Consider the following 21,502-nt stretch of genomic DNA (forward strand, 5'->3'; position numbering starts at 1 on the left):
TCTAGATAAAGAGGAATCGACTGCCTCAGATTTTCTGAGACATGCACTCTCTTCCTCATACAGAACAGCGTGGAGGCCTCAAGAGAATCCAGTAGTGTCTGAAACAATGGATGCCGCAGAGACTGGAGACTGAGGAAGAGGCTGTACGCATACTACGTTCTTAAATTTATGTAATTTAAAATCTGACAGGAAGATTCTACCAATAGTCACACGGACTACAAAGGCGACAGGGCTCAAATTTGGGCACGATGAACTATCACCTAGTTGTTGCTCCAGAAATGGAACTCCCCTTACACTTGGGTTCCCGATTAGGGTCAGGCACATACATCACCGCTGGATAAACACTAGGGGTTGACAAACTCTTCTTGTTCAAAACTGAAAAGTTAAAAAAAACAAAAATGATGACAATGTAGGGGTTTACTAAACAAAACAAAAGGTAAAGAGAAATCATGAAAATTCATAGTTTTACTTTACTAACTGGCAGACAGCACAGGCTGACACGTGAGGCACTCCCTGCACCTCTGACCCTTACTCTCCTAGACTGGGTGCTTCCCGAAGGAGGAGAAAACGCCTCTCTCACTTTTGTGTCCCTAGCATACCACCAATACCAAAAATTTCTTAAAACATTTCTTAAAAATTTTTCCTTGAATATGTTTTGAACCAAGAGTGTACATCTCCAAAACAGCAGCATCGGTCTCTTCCATTGTCTCGAACAAGCTGATAATTCGGCGATGGGGCAGATGGGTAGTTAGGTCTCGAGATGTGCTAATATACTCAGGAATTCGAATTTAGAGTTATTATGAGCAGAGGAAATCAGATGTTCAATCCTTTTGGCCAATAAGGTGTGAAAAGCCTTTTGGTTCTATCTGCAATGTTACTTCAGATATTTAAGGGAGAGCTCACTTGCAGAAAACCCCATACCAGCTTTTGCTCCAGAGTTCTGCAGTGGCTAACAATGCAGCCCCTGAGCAGAGACTACTTGGATTCAAGTGCTGACCGGCATTTAATAATTGTATGCATTTAGTCAAGTCAGCTTATCAGTGAAACCTCAGTTTTCTTATCAGGAAGATGGGTTGTTTTGAAACTAAAATACACGTTAAGTGCTTACTTAGTATGGTACTTGGTGTGTAGACAGTCCTAAATATCTGCTATATTGACACACTTGCTTTGATACTTCACCCCAAATCATGCCTCAGCTCAACATAGGGCAAATAAATGAAACAGCTGAAATGTGTACATTTATTTATTCTTCACTAATATTGAACTAGGCAGATCTGTATCTCTCAGCCTTCAGCAAATAACATACATAAATCTTTACATATATACAAATATACAGAAGCATTTGTATAAAACTGAATTTCATGACTTTAAATTTGACAAATATCATCAGGTAAAAAGCAGACTATCATACTGAGTTAATTTCTCATTCAATGTTCAACCTGAAATATAAGTATATTTTACATAAGACCCTAACAAAAAGGGTAACATACGTAAGTCGCTAACATTGCAGATCTGACCACTTGATTAGGTTGAGTAGGAATGGAATAACTTCTAATATCATGTAGAGAAACAAGCAATCAAAGCACATATTTCAGGTCTGAAAAAATGGATTTATCCTCAATTAGTCAAAATCAGCACCCAAAGAAAGCAATTCTGCTACTTCCACTTAAAGCAAATCACTCTTTTCAAGCACACTGTAGCTCACTCAGACAAGCATTTCTTCAAGGAGTACTTGTTCAAGCAGATCCCTTTGCATAAAAACAAAACAGATCAAATCCTTGCACTCAGTAAGAGTGGAAGATTTAAGGTAAGGACATTTCCTAATCCCATATACATGCTAAAGTCATCCAAATTGCTGATATAAAAATCAGGACAGAAAAAGAAGCTCAAGCAGGCATGATGGATGGCAGAGAAATCAGTGGCTGATACATGGAAAAACCAATAGGGAGAGTGATTTTTAGGGTAGGGTAACAAAACAGCTTCTCTGAAAGGAGGAGAGTAAAGAGTAAATGAAAACACAGTCCTTATTTATTCGATGTCTCTCTTTTATATCCCTCACAGCCATCATACTGAATATTTTGAGCAACAGGAACATTTTTAACTTATAAGAGGGTATTAAGATAACACATGCCTATTTGTCAAAAAATTTTTAAATACTGGTTAAAATGGAAAATAAACTACAGAGCTAAAATCTCTTATGTCTTTTATAGCAATCTCATAGAAAATAGTAATGTTTTCCAAAATTATAGCATTTTACATATGCTAAGTTGAATGTCAAAATTAGATAAGATCTTCTGCAACTGTGGTGTCAAAAATCTGATAGCAAATTTGCTGCTCCGCTCCACTTGTGACATTATACGACTTGATGAAGCATTCCAACCATGGATATGCATCTACAAATCAAAAAAAGAAATGCTATTTAACCATTAAAACTAAACAAATAACTCTGAAATATGTATCTAAGCATAATGCTTAGCTACTAAGATTAGCATATTTAATTTAGCTTGAAAAGTAAATAAATACACTCACCACATTTACCATTATCTGCTCTTCCAAATACACACTGGATTCATGTTATTGTTTTGTAGCAATTCTGACTAATTAGAATTTTTCCCAACAACAGGAAGGTCATTAAATGTGGGGTTTTTCAAAATATTTGATAGCAAAGGTAGTAATCTATGTCATTCCCAACTTTTATTCCTTTTTTTTCTGCTGATCACTTACTGATCTCCCCTGTTTTGTTTTTCTTGGTTGACTGCAAAGAAACCAGCTCACCCCTACATCTGTCTAGTTGAAATTCCCGTCAGGTACCAGGTATTGTGTCCAAGCAATGTTGGCAGCCGTAGATACCATTTCCCAAGCTTTGGTCATGACCACAGTAAATCTGTTTATAACTTCTAGAACAGTTTGTTAATATTTCTTGAAGTTTGAATTTGAAAGACATTTAATATAGTCCTCACTACTGGCAAGGGTCAAGCAAGACAGGCACTCTCCTACACTGCTGGTAGAACCACAAACAGGTAAAATGCTCTTGAAAAGCAATCTGGCAGTAGGTATCAAAAGCCTATCAGGCCTATGCTTTTTGATATGGCAGTTTTATTTGCAGAAATTTATCCAAAAGAATCCAAGCAGCCAACAAAAATAAAAGGTGACATCAAATAAAAGTATGTAAGTTAGACTTAGTTATGGATGTACAAAAACTATCTTTTTGGAATTGTTATAGAATGCAAAGACTGACCAGGGGAAAATAAAACCTGACTTAAAATAACCTATAAACGTTAAACTGACAACAGCTAGATCTGCAGGTGGTAAAATTTGTTACTGATGAAAAACTGTTAGAAGTCAAATTGTCTTAAAATGACTTAGATCTGCAAGTTTCAATGCAAAGAGAAATAATGGCCACAAAAGGAAAAATCAGTGGCAGTAGGTGTAATCAATACAATTTGACCTGAAGACTGGTTGATGAATCAAATGTTACACAGAAAACAACTAAGGCTGACAAAAATATTTAGTAAAATAAAAACTTGTAAAATCTGAAACTAGTTAATATTGAATAGACAATTCAATTAAATTCAATTTAATTCAATTGAATTAAACAGGCTAAATGAGTTTGTTGTAGGAAATGTTTCTTGTCAAAATTTCATCCCTGTTGGTTTAATTTCAACTGTTTGTATGCATAAGCATCATATCAAATGTGCTTGTGATCAAAACTGCCTCCCCCTTGTTATATCAATATTTCAAAATATTTTTAAAAACTTTTTTCATTACAGGAATTATGATTCATACCTATTTTATCCCTGCCACTATCTTCTTCAATAGGTAGATCATACAGTATAATCAATCACTACTTAGTAATTTATTTGGATTCAGATTTCAAAGTTTTTAATACCTCTAAAAGTCCATAGCTTAGCCATATGCTAGGTATTATTTCAAGAAAAAGAATGAATGGATTGTTAAATATTACTGCCTACCAATTTTTACTCCTGGAGGACAAAACATATCCATGATCATATCCATACTTTGCTGAAGGCCATCATTCATTAGGACTTCTGATGCTGGAATCTGGAAAAATTTTTCCTTAAGCAAAATATGAAGAAACAAGGAAATGATCTTTATCTTCTTCAGAAGTTATAATTAATACAAAATTATTTGAATATTATCTAATTAAAATAATCTAGACTATTTCACACTATATCGTAGAATTCATAAACTAGAGTGCTAGTCTAAACTCTAAAATCTGATTTACTACTTTAATCTAAAAACAGTTATGATACATATATATAAAATCAAGTTAAACCACTCTGACTTAATGATAAGAATAATGATTAGAATACAGTGAGGCTTACTATTCTGTTGATAGCATATGTATTGAGCACCTACAATGTCTAAGTATTAAGTTTAAAAGAGTTTAATATATAGTATATATTTATTTGTTTAATTTTTTTTTCTCCTCTCCTATTTATAAGTTCCAGGAGAGAAAGGAGTTTGCTTGTTTCACTCATTGCTATATCCCCATCACAAAGAGTAGCACTTGGCATACAGTAAGTGCTCATTAAATACTTATTTAATAAATGGATAAATAATTTATTTAGGCAGGAGAAAAACTGTCCTCAACCTTACCCCAGATTTTTCCCAATGTGTGTAGTAAAAAATTTAACCTCATTGGCCTTTGCCCTCGGTTTCTGAGAGGTAATCTCTAAGCCCCTGGAATGTCATGCCTCATAGGAGTGTTCTTTTTTGCCTGGAGACCCTGGGTCACTCTAACATTGTGATTTAGGGTGGGGAGTTTGGAGCATGTGGTTTTAACTTGACCACTGGAGGGGCTGACGATTGAGATCAGTCACATGGGCAGCCAACCATGACTACTTGATGAAGCTCCAAAAAAAACTCTGGACACTAAGGCTCAGTTGCACTTCCCTGGTTGGCAATACCTCACGTGTACTGTTACATATCATTTCCAGGAAAGTAACACTGTCCACTACTCCATGGGAAGAGAACAAACGGAAGCTCCATGTTAGAAACTTTCCTGGACTCTGCCCTATGTACCTCTTCCCTTGAGGATTTTAACCGATATCCTTTAGCTGTAATAAATTGTTAACAGTGAGCATATTAGCTTTCAATAAGTTCTGTGAGTCTTTCTAGTGAATTATCAAAACTAAGGGTGCTCTTGGGGACCTCTGAACTTTCAACTGGTGTCAGAAGTAAGGGTGGTCTTGGGAACCTCCAAACTTGGCACTATCAGAAATGAAGGTGGTCTTGTGGACAGCTACCTAGCTTCACACATAACAACTATCTCCCTATCAAAGTAATCTCATTCTCTCTAATATGAAATGTGGAGGCTTAAAAAGCCCAGTGAAATGCTAATAGATAATGCCTGAGGGTGTGATCATACCTCTGCCTTTGGCTCCTGGAGCAGAACTTCCTCAATTTTTCATTATTCACATATTAAGATTTACAGTGTCAAATCAAAAGAGAGAGAAATACATAGACAATTTAAGATTTATGCGCTTGTCTTTTATTTATTCTTCCGAGTTGCCTTAAATCTTCTCAGTAACAAAGTAGGCATGAATAAATATATTAAAATTTTAAAAAGTACTAGTTTTTAATTAGAAGTATCTTCACTACCTCTGTTACTTACAGAATCCATGAGGTAAGCTTCCAATACTCCTGTTCCATCGTCAAGAGTAAATGTCATCACAAACACATGTTGGAGAGGTACAATACCCAGTACTAATGAAGGAAAAAAGTTGAAACCATATGAATCTCCTATGCCTTAATCAAAGTAAAGAAAAAATTGTTTTATGATATTAGATACCTGTTAGTCTTGTTTACTAAAATAACTCAAGAGATTAAAAAAATTATCCCTTTTTGTTCTCTAATACCAATATATTAAGCTCATTTTAGAAGGGTAATTTTGGAACATTACACTACACCTGTATAGGGATAATGACTCACGAGCAATAGTCTCTTTTGTAAATTAAATATTAATACAGCATTATCTTTAAAATGAGTTGATCCTGATAGAAAACATAAAAAACATAAAAACCAATTCATGAAAGGCAATTCAGAAACAGCATACAGTTCAATAGTTAGGATTTTTTAACATGTCTCTCTCCTTTGTATTTTAAGCATAGGGATCGATTATTTTTTAAGAGATATCATCTGGTTGAATGATGTGAGAATCTGAGATTTCATAATTTGGTAAGATGAGGAAAAAGGAAGAAATTAAAGAGATGCTAAATCATATGAAAATTTATAGGTTAAAATGAACATCTTACTTTGTATCTGGAAATGGAAGACATTCGATATGCTTATATAATGGAATATCGTCTTCCATTCGTGGAATCCATATTCAGCAATAAAGGGAGCAAGTAAAACAAATAAATTAGGGCATACAGACATGAGAGAAATTGCTAATACTGAGGAATTGATATTTAAGATTCAGAAGTTCTCGATAGGCATAAACGGTGAGCTAAAACCAAGAAGGATGAACATAAAACCTTCCCCGAGGGACCATACAAGCAAACAAAAAACTATATTTAGTACAGGATGAGGAGACCAAGCTTGAAACACATAGTAAGAAGGTCATGCAAAAGTAACCTGGAATTTCACGGGACCACAAACAAAATATGAGTTAGCAGTATTATATAGCTGGATTAAAAGAGAAAGAAAACAAAACCAAGTATACAAATAAATATCTACACAATAAAATTTTCAGGCAAGTAGGAGCAGTATCCAATCTTAGGTAAATAAAGGTTTTCTTCATATTCTGAATTGGCCAACACCTGCAGCTCTATTTCTAGCTTTGAGTACCGAACTTTGAGAAGAGCACTGGTAAAATGGAATCTTTACTGAGGAGGAGAAATAAAATAGTAAGGAATATGGGAAAGTACCAAAGGAAGTGAGGGTACCTGCTTGGAGCAATAAAGACTCAATGAAGACTTGACAGATTATCTTCAAATGTACAGTTTGTTGATTTTATAGAAGAGGGAACAGATGTACTTTAATTCTAGTACACAGAATGTGGCCCATGTTAAAATTATAGGTAAGCAGATTTTGCCTCACTGTTAAGTACTGCACCTAAAAAGTAAGATATGTTACCTTGCAATGTAACGAGTCCCCAGTCACTGAAGAGTTTTAAGCCAAGGCTGGATAACCACAGTTAATAACGTGATATAAAAAGATTCTTGTTGTTCCAGCTAAAGACTTGTATTGGGTAAAAAGTTGTAATAGCTATCTCTACAACTCTTTTCAATCCCAAGATACTATAAACTGGAGAGATTTTTCACAAGTTGTATTTACGATTACTAAATTATTGAAAATTAAAATGTAATAATTGAAAAACATTGGCAGATGCTTAAGAGTAAGTTTTCAATTATTTTAAACATTTATACTTTTATTATGACCACTATGAATGGTTTTGCTTAAGGACAATTAAACTTCAGTTCAGCCTTTGCTCTGGTTTTACAATATCCACAAATATTGAAATATTCTCAGTGAGATCACCTTATACAAAGACAGTTACAATGACAGGACACAGAAACTTAGCTAACCTTCTGCCACAGAGGAAGGAATCCATGATGTTTTATCAACCAGGGAATTTAGATTCTGTATTGGTCTCAAACTAGAACACTGTTTACATCTGAAATTAATAAAAGAAAAAAATGATTTATTATAAGTAATTATTACAACTCATTTAATTATTATAACATTTTTGCCATTCAAGCATGCAGTTTAAAAAGTATATTATTAAACAAAAGAGCACTGCACTTCCTGTATTGTAATGTGCATATTACAAACAGAATTATTAAAAAAAATAAGCTTCTTACAATAGAAGCAATCTAAAAAGATAGTACAGTTCAGAATAAACAACTCTAAGTTGACAATGAGAGAGGTTTCAGGTGCAGATTGTTAATTAATTTGGCTAATTTCCTTATCTGGTAAAACAAAAAGTCTGAAGAGACAAACTCTAAGGACTCTTTCATTTTATAGCTCTGTGAACAATATGGAATAGCCAAGGTCTTAATTTTATAAATATAGCAACAGGAGAAAATTATTCTAAGGAAGTCAGTACTAGCACATATTTAGAGGATCACAGTTTATGATGCCTAGTACTACAGTTATCCTTTGTATACAAATCAATCTAAAATTACATAATACACTAAAATTGCCTATTATCTAGTATAGGTATTTTGCTTTACTTACATACAAACATTTTAAGTACAAGCAATTTACTTTTTACTATATGTATTAATGTTTAGGAGATGTTGATGAGAAAATATGCTTGGATAAAAATATAAAAATCAACATTCAAAAGGTTCATGCAGATTCCTTTTCATTTGCAATCTGGGGGAAAACAGAGGGTAACTATATTAAATGTTATCCCCTTCCACTCTTTAAATACATAAAAGTTTTTTCTTTAACAGAAAAAGGTAATTGAATGACGAGTATTAGTTTCTTAAAAAAAAAAAAAAACGGCTGTGATATTAAACTTCAGACATTGATAAAGCAAGTATACAAATTAAAAATTAAGTGTACAAATTAAAAATTAAGAGTAATAAGCATAAATTAGAGAATTCATTACTTCCGAAGTAATAAAAGAGGAAAAAGGAGAAAAATGAGAACATTTTTATAAATTAATCCAATAGAAGACTGGAAAAAAAAAATAAAGTAATAACAAAAAAAAGGGTGGGAAGAGAAACAACAATAATATAAGTGGAAAACAACAAGAAATACAGTATAGAAATAAAACCTAAATGTTTCAGTAATTAACATATTTTAAACTCATCTATTAAAAAACAACTAAAATATACTGATAAGTATTTATTTATGAGACCTACTAAAATATAACAACAAAGAAACATAAAAGCAACGGGATGAGAATAAGATACACCATGCAATTACCAACCAAAAAAACTCTGATATAGTAATAAGAAAACAAGAAAAAAATAAACCTTACAGCAAAAAATCACGATTAAAGATGAAGTCATTACATAAGGATATACAGTACAATGAATTCACCAGAAGATGAAATACTGAACCTGAATGAGCAAGCAAAAAGGACTCAAAACAGATAAAGCACACATTGACAGAATAATAGGTCACAAACCTACAATCACAGAGGACGTTTAGCACAGTCTCTAAGAAGTGATTAGACAGATAAAATTACAAAGGAAAGATAAGTTTTGGATACGATTACAAGCTTGTCTAATGGACATAACTAAACACTATTAAACACTAAACACAACTGTTAAAGAATACACCTTCTTTTTAAAATCTATGTAATATGTACAAATTATGAACAAACACATTCTAGGATAAAGCAAAACTAAACAAATCTCAAAGAATCATTATGAAATGCATCACGCTACTTGGTTAAAAAGTAATCTAACTAAAATACAAACAAAAGCATAGCACCTAAAATGAGTGTGTGGAAAAATTTAAAATACACAGTGAAATAATTCATGGGCCAAAGAAATCATAATAGGAATTGCGAAACATTTAGAAGTGACAAGAAAAACACTACGTATCAAATCTTTGGTTAAAGCTATGTCTATTTTCTCAGGAGGTATATTACAGACTTAAATACAAATATTTTAAAACATATTAAAAAATAATGAATTAAGTGAGGTAAGCATTCAATTAAAAACATTACAAAAAAGAAATACCAAGGAAACCTATAGAAAGTAAAGGAAGAAAATAAAGTTAAGAACAATAATAAAAAAATAGAGAGCATCAACAAAAACAAAAGCTAGTTGCTTTGGCAAAAAAGTCCAAGGGAAAAAAAGGAGTAAATAATATGAAGTGGATTCAAGAACAGATGAAGAGGAGATTTAAAAATCATCAGAAAGTACTATGAATTATTTTATCTCAATAAATTTAAATTTAAAAGATAAATGAAATACTTCTCTAGAAAACTTTCATTAATAAGATAGATTCAAGAAGAAACAAATCCTTAAAAGATGTGTAACTAGTAAGAAACTGAAGCATTAGTTTCTGTTCCATTAAAAAAGCATCAGATCCAGAAATCTAAGTAAAGTTTTACAAAAACTTTGCCTTGTCAAACATTTTGGTAAATATGACTATATTAATATTTGAAAAATCTGTAAAACAAAAGGAAGCATAGAGTTAAAAAGTACAGGACAGACTAGAAGTTTGATGAAATGCACATAACTGACAAATGTTTAGTATCTCTCATACAGAAAGAATTTTTACAATCACCTAAACACACACACAAGAACCAAAACAGAGACCAGTAATTGAATAGAAAAATGTGAATATGGAATTCACAGAAGAGAAAACCTAAATAGCCAATAAACATGAGACTTGTTTAAACTCCCTAGTCATCTAGGAAATGCAAACAAAAACAACATAGATACTATTTGATGCTCATCAGTCTAACAAAATTACAAGGTAGACTAATACCAAGAGCTAACCGTGGAAGAGAACCCGGGGTAAACAAATTTTTACACACTGCTGATTGGACCATAAAATGTTACAATCATTAGAAAAACAATTTGGTATTTTCCAATAAAGCAGAAAATATTCTATAATCCAAGGTTTCTCAAAGCAGAGCACTTCCAGGGTGACTGTTTGATCAAGTGGAAACAGAGATTCTATCTATATTGCCTCCTTCCAAACCTAGACATCTGTTTCTAGCTCCTACTGTATTCTGATATCTTCCAGTTTCTCAGTGGCAACTCATTTATAACTTTGTGGCACAGAAATTCTGGAATTCAATCACTTAACTTTTGCTAGGATACAGCTCTGAACTTTCTCTGTAACTAATACCTAAATTGTTATGAAAGAAAGCAAATGAATATTAGCCTTTGGGACAGCCTTAAACCTAGCATACTGTAGGCACTCAATATATACGGTGTCCGAAGAATAGATATATACCAAAAAATCTAGTACCTATAAATTGGTACTAAATAAGTATCCACTGAATATATAGTAACAAGTGGAATAAAATAATAAATAAAATTAAAAATTCCCAGAATTCCCATTATTGAAAACATACCCATAGTGATGTATTTTTCCTTGTATAAGGAATGGTGCTGAAAGGTCGAGGACTTCCAGGTCTTCGTGGCCAGATCTCACAGGAATTACACTATGAAACTTGTTTGAGAGCTTGCAGATTTCATTAAGCGTACCTCCTATTAAAACAGAACAAGTAAACCCTTCAAGTAGTACAAATATAAAGTAAGCAAACTGGGGTACTTATTAAGTAACACATGAGCAACAGTAAAGGACTAAAGGGATTGACAGAAAAGGACAACAAATACCATGAATTTAAGAGATTTAATGCACTTATACATTTATTGTTAAAAATAATAATTTGTAAGCTTAGGATCCTATTCATTGATTAAAGAAACCACTGAGCAAAAATGCTGAGATTTGAGCAAAATATAAGGTTTGTGAAATATGAACCGTCTTTTAAAATTTATACAAATTGCTCTTTATGCCAGGAATACTTCGGTTCAAATGATCTAAAGAGAACAAAGTTGAGAGTCAAAATATGACAGGATTCCCATTATTAAATTTGCTATTTACTACTAATGTCTAGGCAAATTTAGTCTTGAGTTTGAAATAAATCTTTTCAGTTTAACACTGAATTTAAATATAGATGCAAACAGTTTATGTAATAGGAATTCCTGTAGAGTGTTTATTCATTTTTCCTATGAAAACCATCACACTTACCCTAATGCTACGACAGGGTGGGTATTAAAACCATCATGCTGGCTGAGAAGAAAGAGTATGCTCAACGGTGCACCATTATTAAAAGGCAGCATTCTCTCTGATTACTCAAACCTACCGGTACCGTTTCTGGTGTACTTTTCACTTAGATTGATAATTCTTCCTCTCCAGGGAAAGAGAATATGATTTATAAAAATACTTCTGAGTATTTCCTAAAATTTGTGTAAAATTTGTAATGTTAAAATTCAATTGTGAGGGGGAAGCATTTCTGGCATAGCAGAGTAAGAACGTCCAAAAATACACTTCTCCATAATAGCAAAAACAACTTTGGCAAAAATTGTCAAATTCAACTTTTTCAGAACTCTAGAAATTAACCAAAGGCTTGCAACAATCCAAGGAGCGTTTATTCAAAAAAAGTGGATAAATCTTATAAGAACAGCAAGTTTCATGGCGTTTTAACTTGCCCAGCTCCCATACCTCTTCCCTCAGCTCTGTGATAGCTGGAAACCACAGGTTTGCCATGTCATCCTACAGTTAGATCTTAGCCTATGCTTAGAGTTATAATACTCAGAAATATGATAAAATAAAAATAGCTTACATTTTGATGAAACCCTTTTAAAGTGCTTTCACATACACTTTCATTTGACTTTATTAAAAGGCTCTGTAAGGCAAACTGTTACTACTTTGGATGTACTTATATATTCAATAAATATTTACTGAGAGCCAGTTACATGCCAGGTTTTCTACTCTAGGTGCTGAAGATACGTAGATTAAAAGAACGTGTATTCTGACCTTAGGGAACTTACATTCTAATAAAGAAACAAATCTATAAACAGACAGATAAAACACAAATATAAGAAGTGCTCTACTAGAAGTTCATACAGTTTGCAATAAGAACCACTCAAATCTGCCTGATAAATCAGAAAAGTGCTTGATGCATGTAGGTGCTCGTTAAATATTTTATATGAATTGCTGAATAAAGGGAATTATTGAGTTTACTTCTGAAGACGTATTAGAGCAGAATTTCTCAGAACAGTAATGGAATGGCAAAGAGGCACAGAGGAATATACTAGGTTTAGGAATTATCACCAGTTCAATATGGCTAGAGTGTGGGATGGCAATTGCGATAGGAGGTGAGGCTGAAAGTTTGAAGGTTGACTGGTAATTAAAGATAGGATCAGGAACTAAGGGGACTTCTTTATTCAAGCTTCCTTTGGACCTTCAAGGCCAACTTGGCTTCAGCATAGAATTCTGTGGGAGGCAGCAAAGCACAGAAGGACCCGAAGGCATACTTGACATCCTCTTAGTTGGCCCAACAAGGACAGTTCTAATAAAGCCTGATAGGATCACAGCTTTATTTTATTTTTAGGCCATATAAATAGATTTACTCCATATGTATGTGTGTGTGTGTCTGTGTCCTTCTGTTTTTACATCTATCTCCTGGTACAGATTAAAATACTGCTAATGGAATAAGATGTCACATTTCACTCATCAAAATGGACAAATTTTTTAAAGCTCTAGTATATTATGAGGAGGGTAGGTGAACAGATAATCTCACATGCTGCTAAAGCATGTGCACATTATGATAACTTTACTAGAAAGTAATTGGGCAACATTCACTTAATTCCTTGTGCCCAATTACACTTCAGGGGGGAGATAAAGTTCATCACAGAGTTGCTATGTAAAAAACTGGAAGCAGTTCAGTTTCACCGCCCACTACCTGTACTAGGAAAGACATTTATCTCCTCTGTGGTTCAGTTTTTTCTCATGTATAAAAAACAGCTTATAATAGTACCAACTTCACAGGATTGTTGTGATGATAAAATTAATTAAAATAGTTTCTGGTATGCTATAAATGTATTAAAACAAGTGATGTTCATAAAAATAATATCAATGTTTATATACATGTGTATTCGCATATATACATTATTTTCTAAAACGATTATGTGTTAGTTTTATAGACAGAAAAATGCCAGGAATAAAAATGATCATAAGCCATTGTAATAAAGATCAGTTCATTCACAAAATGAAAGATTTCTCTAATGCATATTAAAGATGATGATCCCCTTTTATTATGGATTATTAGATAAATATTAGATAAAAATAAGACAAAAGTATAATATGTCAGGTTATCTTTACTTGATTTAGCTATCAATAGATGACTTTCATTCTATTTTTTGAAACAAGAGTGACATCCAGAGGCCAAGATAACAGCAATTATACATAACAAGCAGCTTCTTGATTATTATTCAGCTCAGCAATCACCTTGGGTCTCATTAAGATGACATGTAGGAATCCAACAAGATGGACAAATGCAAACACTTGAGTTTAATGTGTAATTTCAAAATGTCATGCAGATAAATTTATACATATATGTGTATATGTATATATTTGAATCTAGTTGCCATATATATTACATTATTTGAAGTTTAAATTAACAATATTTTGACTTTATATGTCCCAGGTTGCCCCTAAAATATATTTAACAATAATCAATCAGAGAAACACATAAACAAAAGCTGTAGTCTAATAGAACAGCAACTTAAATATCATACCTTCTATCAAAATTAGACAGTCATTTGAAAGTGGGAGAATACCATTATTTTTCACAAAATGAACAGCTACTTTTCGTTCTCCTTGATCTTTAGTGGTCCAGATTTTTGAATCATATAATGATGTATTTTGCAGTTTGCTATCTGGGGTTTTGGTTGCACCCTCTTGCAAAATTATATCCAAATCACCCTCATGTGGAACTTCTTGCCTAAAATCATTGACAACGAAATAATACAAAAACAATTGGTATAAGCTTGGAAATTCAAATTTAACAAACTATCCAATAAAAAAATTGTTTATATGCTTATGAACCAGCTACTTATTTTAAAACATGGAGATAATTCACTCTGCAGATTACATGACTCATTCAATAGAAAGATATTTGATGACATTTTATGGCTAATTAGATCCATATCATAATTACATTAACCACCAGCAATTTCCTTGCCTGGTTTTGTGACACCATTATTTCTAGCACCAAACTGTTCTCCTCTGTAAGGAATGCTAAACTTCCCAGCAGGAGCCCCGTCTTCACTCCAGCTAAATATCCACTTACCACTTAAGTAATATCACTTTCATAGGGTACCTACTTTACAAACCAATATTCCCTTTGATTCCTTTTAATCTAGAATATAATTTTCAAAAGTCATATGGTAAAATATGATACAGTAGAAATCACATAATCTAGAATCAAAAGGTCTGTTTCCTTGTCTTGGTTCTGTCACCAATCAGCTGTGTAAATTTAGGTAAAACCTCTTAACATTTCTAAGATGATTTCCCTATTTGTTTAAAAAATTATCATAGAGGGTGGTTTTGTTTGGCAAAGCTATATGATTTTTACAGAATTTTACAAACTATAATTTGATAATACTTCAAGAACTATCCAAAATCTGTACTTATATTTTAATTCCAACTACCATTTCAAGCCCAAATGGGTAGAAGACGGTCCCCTGTTTTATATAAGGAGATCTGATGATCAAATATCTCCACAAACAGTATTATATTTAGATTGTGGAGGGGAAAATATATGTACATTCGTGTACACAACACACACACAATGTACACACACATAAATACAATGGAGATGTATATACATGTTCATATTACATATATAGAGGGAAGATAGTCAAATTGCATAAAAAAGAGGAAGAGGGATTAAAAATAATTTTCAGAATATGTCTTGAGTTAGTAAGTACATACTCATTCTAATGTCTTATAAATTTATTTACTTATTTATAAAATAATTGATGGTTAGCATAAAGCTTTTGAGGAAATGAGAAATCCTTAATTACCAACAAAAGTTCAAATTATGTTCACTATATGGTAGTTATTAAGCAGGACAGGAATATTTCCAACAAGGCTTTCTCTTAACACTTAATTAGGAATTTCAACTAACCAGAAATCTTTTCTATTTAAGGATTTTAGCTAATAATGGTTTACTTTCAAGATTTTTTTTGTGACAAGTGAGAAAGTCCCCCCAAATATTTTCTTCTTTTTTTTATTATTATATTTGTTTATTTATTTATTTATTGGAGTATACTTGCTTTACAAAGTTGTGTTAGTTTCTGCCGCACAGCGAAGTGAATCAGCCACACCCATACACACATCCCCTCCCACCTGGACCTCCCCTCGGCCCCGGCCCACCCAACTAGGCCATCACAGAGAACCCAGCTGCGCTCCCTGTGCTATACAGCTTTTCACAGTTATTATTTGTTTGCATTTATCAGAGCTACTAAATTGAATTTCAGATCTGAAAACAGCAGCTACTTTTAATTATTATTACTAAGAAACATCAAAAGGATTTATTTTCTAAGAATTAGTGTTTTCTCTTAAAAAGATTACCATTCTTTCAAAATACAATACATTAAAATCACAATTTACTCATTGTCAGGACTTAAACTGACACATAAGAAAACATATATACACAAATTTCATGAAATGAAAACTTTGGTTTTGTTATGGAAAATACTTACAGTGAATGACACTTAAGACAATAAAGTTTAACAGACTGAAAGAGTCTTCTGGGCTTATATGACCTCAATTTTGCTCGGATACGATATTGTTGAGGAGCTTTTTGTTTCAAAATAGCACACAGTGGGGTTTTCTCCAAATACTGATAATCCGTAAGTACTATAAAGAATTTTTGAATTAAGTTAGAGAAATCTGCAAGGATATAAGTATATTCATGACATGAATCCCCCTGAAACAAACATACACAATCAAATCCAACTAAGTTGTTTTAATTGTCAATTTTGGTAACATTTTGTCACATTTATCATCATCTCCATCTGTCATTATCTCCATCTCTCCATATATACATAAACCTTGCAGATACGTGATAGTAACTTCCAGACATTTTGCCCCTTTATCCCTAAGTACTTCAGTATGTATTTCACAAGAACAAGCAATTTCATTAACATGTTACAATGTAATTTTCAACATCAGAACATTAAACATTGATTATCACTGAATCAACAGACATTATTCAAATTTCTCCAACTATCCCCATAATGCTCTTATTTAGCATTTTATTTTCAGGTCTAGGACCCAATCCTGAACCATGTGTAGCATTTATTTTTCCTGTCTCCTTGGAGTCCTTCAATGTAGAGAATGGTTCCTCAGCTCTTCTTTGTCTTTCAGGACGCTAATATATTTGAGGAGTAGAGGCCATTTATTTGGGTGTGTCTGGTTTTTCTCATGATCAGATACCAATTACGCATTTTTGGTAGGAATACTACTGTGTAAATGATATTGTGGCCTTCTAATTGCATGACAGCAAAAGGCACATGATATCAGTGTTTTCATTCCTGGGTATATTAACTTTGCTCAGCTGATTAAGGTGGTGTTCAGCAGGATTTTCCACTATAAACTTATTATTTCCCCCTTTATAACTAATAAGAAAGTATTTGATAAAATATAAATATCCCAATTTCATTAAACATTTAGGATCCTGCTAGTTTAAGATCCATTGACGATTAGCAACTAAATAATTACTATCATGATTGAAAAATGGTGATTTTTTCCCTAACTTCATTATTCCTTTTACATTTATCAGCTGCCATTCTATTTTAAATAACAGCTTTCCATTCAACCTCATTTATTTATTTATTTGTTTTGTTCATTTATTTACTATCCATATGGACTAACAGATTCCTACTTTATTCAATCAGTTCTATGCCATCACTAGTAATTTTTATTTTGATACTCAAATTGTATGAGATTTGACATCTGCCACCATTAACCTGAGAAATTCTCTACTTTCTTGCACAACAGGATGTTCCAGAATCACCTTATAATTCTCCTATCCCAACCCTGGAATCTGCTATTTCTCCAAGAAGCCCTGATTGGGAATATTATTTATAAACTAAGATCTGTACACTAGGTGTACTCATTGCTACTGGGTGTCCTTGTTTTTATGCCCTTTCATCAACAGAGCTCGGGCACATATGCACACATGTTCATACCTATACTTATACACGTGCACCTGCATGTGTCTGAATGTATATGTGAGTGAATACATATATACAAACACATATATATCTATTTCTGTATCTGTCTCTAAAACCATGAGTACATACTGACACCTCCAATTCTAATACAATACCACAGCTTCTTTCTTCTAGCCCATTTCATAATTATACATCCTTTCTCCAATAATGAGAAACTCGTATCTTTATAATAGTATATTACAGAATTTTATTTAATAGACTTGTGCTTAGAAATAGTTAATTTTTTAAAAATCTTAGCTGAAGTATCAGAAGGTGGGTATCTGATAGATTAACTATCATTGCTAACATTAAAGTTTTGGGGCATATTTTAAGGAACTCCTTTATGGACACACCACTAAATACATAGTGTGAATTGATTAAAATTAACACGGATATGTTTTTGCCCTCGTGGATAGATAAGTATAAGGACAGACTTCATAATACTCACTATTGTGCCCATATTACAAAAATAAAAATGGTCTTACCTGTAGCCGATAGTTGTTGACATCTTTCTACCTCATATAGTGATACTGATCCAGAGCCTATTAGGAAAAAAGGAAAGAAGAATTACATTTTTAAAATCCATTAAAAGCTCAATGTGGCATTGACTATAAAACATTACTGAGAGAAACTGAAGAAAATCTAAACAAATGGTGAAATTTGTTTATGGATTCATGTCATTTGTTCATAGATTGGAAGGTTCAATATTGTTAGGAACTGATATTCTTCCCAATAGATCTGTAGATTCAATAAAATCCTAATCAAAATTGCATAGGCTTTGTTACAGAAAGAGACAAGCAGATTCTATCACTTAAGTGGAAATGGCAAAGAATCTAGAATCTAGAATATAATCTTGAAAAAGAACAAAATTGGAGGACTTATACTATATAACTTCAAGATTTACTATAAAGCTATAGTAAACAAAAGAATATGGTACTGACATAAAGAATGACAAATAATATTATCAGAATTAAATAGAAAGTCCAGAAATAAACCCACATTTACATGGTCATTTGATTTTTGATAAAGGCAGCAAAGCAATCCAAATGGAAAGCAAAACTCTTTTCAAAAAATGGTTCTGCAACAACTGGAAATTAGTATGAGGAAAAAAAATGCTTACTTCACACCACACTACTAAGTACTGAACACAAAGCTCAGAAGTAAATCCACATTTATACTCATTTGATTTTTGACAAAGACACCAAAGCCATCTTTAAAAAAAAAACATGGTGCTGCAACTGGAAATTCATATTTTCAAAAATGTCTATGTCATACTATAATACTAAGCATTAAAAAGGAATAAACCACTGATACATGCAACATGGATGAATCTCAAAAACAAATAGTATGTACAAGAGTACATAACATGTTATTGCATTTATCTGAAGTTCTAGAACAGGCACAATTAATCTATGGTGGAAAAAATCAGGACTTCTGGGGTGGGGTTGGGGGTGAGGATCGACTGGGAAAGAGCACGAGGGAGCTTTCTGCAAAAAGGTAATGGTCTTGATTTTAAGAGGGACTTAGGTTATGCAGTTTATGTGTTAGCCAAAACTCATGAAATGATACACCTAGGTTGCCCATTTCATTGAATATAATTTACCTCAAACATACAAGAGAATTCTAAACAAATATTTAACTCTAGATAATGATGTTCATTCATTGAAGTGTTTAGGAGATGTACTTATGCCTGCAAATTACTTTGAAATGCATCAAAAAATAAACTGGATCGATGCACTAAAAAAGAGATAAATGACACAGCAAAGAGAATAACATGTTAACTGGAGAATCAGATGGTGGGTATATGAGTGTTGACTGTACAATTGTTTCAACTTTTCTGTATGTTCGAAAATTTTTCTTATGTTGAAAAAATACATTGTGAAGGGAATGAAGGGATAGGTGGATAAAATAATAAATTTACCAAACTTAATAGGATGACTTGATGAATACCATAAAATATGATTTTACTTTAACAAAAAAAGCAAAAGTAGTGATCATAGCAATGTCTTTTTTTTTTAAACATCTTTATTGGAGTACAGTTGCTTTACAATGGTGTGTTAGTTTCTGCTTTATAACAAACTGAATCAGCTATACATATACATATATCCCCATATCTCTTCCCTCTTGCGTCTCCCTCCCACCCTCCCTATCCCACCCCTCTAGGTGGTCACAAAGCACCTAGCTGATCTCCCTGTGCTATGCGGCTGCTTCCCACTAGCTAGCTATTTTACATTTGGTAGTATATATTAAGTCCAGGCCACTCTCTCACTTCGTCCCAGCTTACCCTTCCCCCTCCCCGTGTCCTCAAGTCCATTCTCTACGTCTGCGTCTTTATTCCTGTCCTGCCCCTAGGTTCTTCAGAATCATTTTTTTTTTTTTTTTAGATTCCATATATATGTGTTAGCATATGGTATTTGTTTTTCTCTTTCTGACTTATTTCACTCTGTATGACAGACTCTAGGTCCATCCACCTCACTACAAATAACTCAATTTCCATAGCAATAAGTTTTAATAATGCTTTCCAAAATGAAGAATTTAAGACTTAGAAAAGTATCCATATTTTGCAACTACTTTAGCTTACTACATTCTATTATATATAATAGTATGTTGTATTTTTATAATTTATTGTATGTGGCATCATATACAAACATATGCATTACTTGTGCATCTTCCTCAACATCACTAATAAATGGCATAAGAATCCATGGCAAGAGAACCTTAAGCTGGCAAAGTATAATTTCAAAGAATCTGATTACTTAATATCTACCATTCTGCATGAAGTGAAATAATAAGAAAATAGAGAAAATATTGCAAAATATATACAACAATCTCCCACAAAACTGATAAGAAAAAAATAAAGAACCCGACAGAAAATCAGGTATAGGGTAAGAGCAGACAATTCAAAGAAGGAGTAAAAAGGGCCAATAAATATATAATAAGATTTTTAAGTTTCCATGTACTCGGGGAAAATAAATAAGATATCACCTTATACCTACCAAACTGTCAAAAAATTACTTATACTGTCAACGGCCAATACCACTGAGAGTGTGAGGAAAGGACATTCTCCCACACTGTTATTTGTATATGAATCCTATGACATTTTGGTATATAATCTGGCATCATCTACGAAAATAACAGATGTGCTTACTCTTAGATCCTTCAACTCCACCTTTAGGAGTTTATTTTAGAGAAACAATAAGCCTGAAAGTACAATTGTTCAAGGGTGTTTATTAAAGAAGTATTTGTAAGAGTAAGAAACTGGAAACAACCTGAATGTCTATCAAATGGAAAATGGCTGAATTAATAATGTTAGACTCATATAAAATATAATGTAACTATTAAAAGAATGAGTTTGAGCTACATGAATTACCCCAGAAAGAGGTCTATGATACATTGTTAAATAAAGCAGCTAGTCTAGTATGGTCCCATTTTTGTAAAAATTTTAAACAGAGGGAAAACTCCTATCTGTTTATGTAGAAGTATATATATTCATATAAACATGAAGATGTTGAAGAAATCACACTAAACGAGTGGGCATAAAGGCATGGGAAGCGAGTGGGCATAAAGGCATGGGAAGGCTACGTAGCTTGATACTGTCACGTGTACTACTTTTGTAATTTAAAAACAGTTAGAAATACCTTTTAAAAGGAGAAAAGAGATTTCAAAAAGTATAATTACAGATTAATACTGTCTCCAAATGATTGTCAATTGAAGTAAACTGGCCTCCTAATGGCAGTTCAAATAATCACAGATTAGGCTAAAAT

At 32.8% G+C, this 21,502-nt stretch overlaps 1 protein-coding gene across 3 annotated transcripts in view; it reads right to left on the reverse strand.

Moving 5' to 3' along the window:
* Positions 1 to 452: 452 nt before the first annotated feature.
* POT1 (protection of telomeres 1) overlaps positions 453 to 21,502 on the reverse strand; it is an 82,474-nt gene continuing 61,424 nt past the window's right edge. For all 3 annotated transcript variants that reach the window (XM_082472305.1, XM_082472304.1, XM_082472306.1), the window contains 8 exons: positions 18,224 to 18,280; positions 16,224 to 16,380; positions 14,253 to 14,458; positions 11,021 to 11,156; positions 7,554 to 7,642; positions 5,639 to 5,730; positions 3,972 to 4,077; positions 453 to 2,393 (listed from right to left, as the gene is read on the reverse strand). In XM_082472305.1, the coding sequence (XP_082328431.1) occupies positions 2,281 to 2,393; positions 3,972 to 4,077; positions 5,639 to 5,730; positions 7,554 to 7,642; positions 11,021 to 11,156; positions 14,253 to 14,458; positions 16,224 to 16,380; positions 18,224 to 18,280 (956 nt within the window). In that variant the 3' untranslated portion in view covers positions 453 to 2,280. The remainder of the gene's footprint in view (positions 2,394 to 3,971; positions 4,078 to 5,638; positions 5,731 to 7,553; positions 7,643 to 11,020; positions 11,157 to 14,252; positions 14,459 to 16,223; positions 16,381 to 18,223; positions 18,281 to 21,502) is intronic.

The sequence above is a fragment of the Balaenoptera physalus genome, assembly GCF_965194825.1.
Source record: "Balaenoptera physalus genome assembly, chromosome: 8".
Lineage (NCBI taxonomy): Eukaryota > Metazoa > Chordata > Mammalia > Artiodactyla > Balaenopteridae > Balaenoptera > Balaenoptera physalus.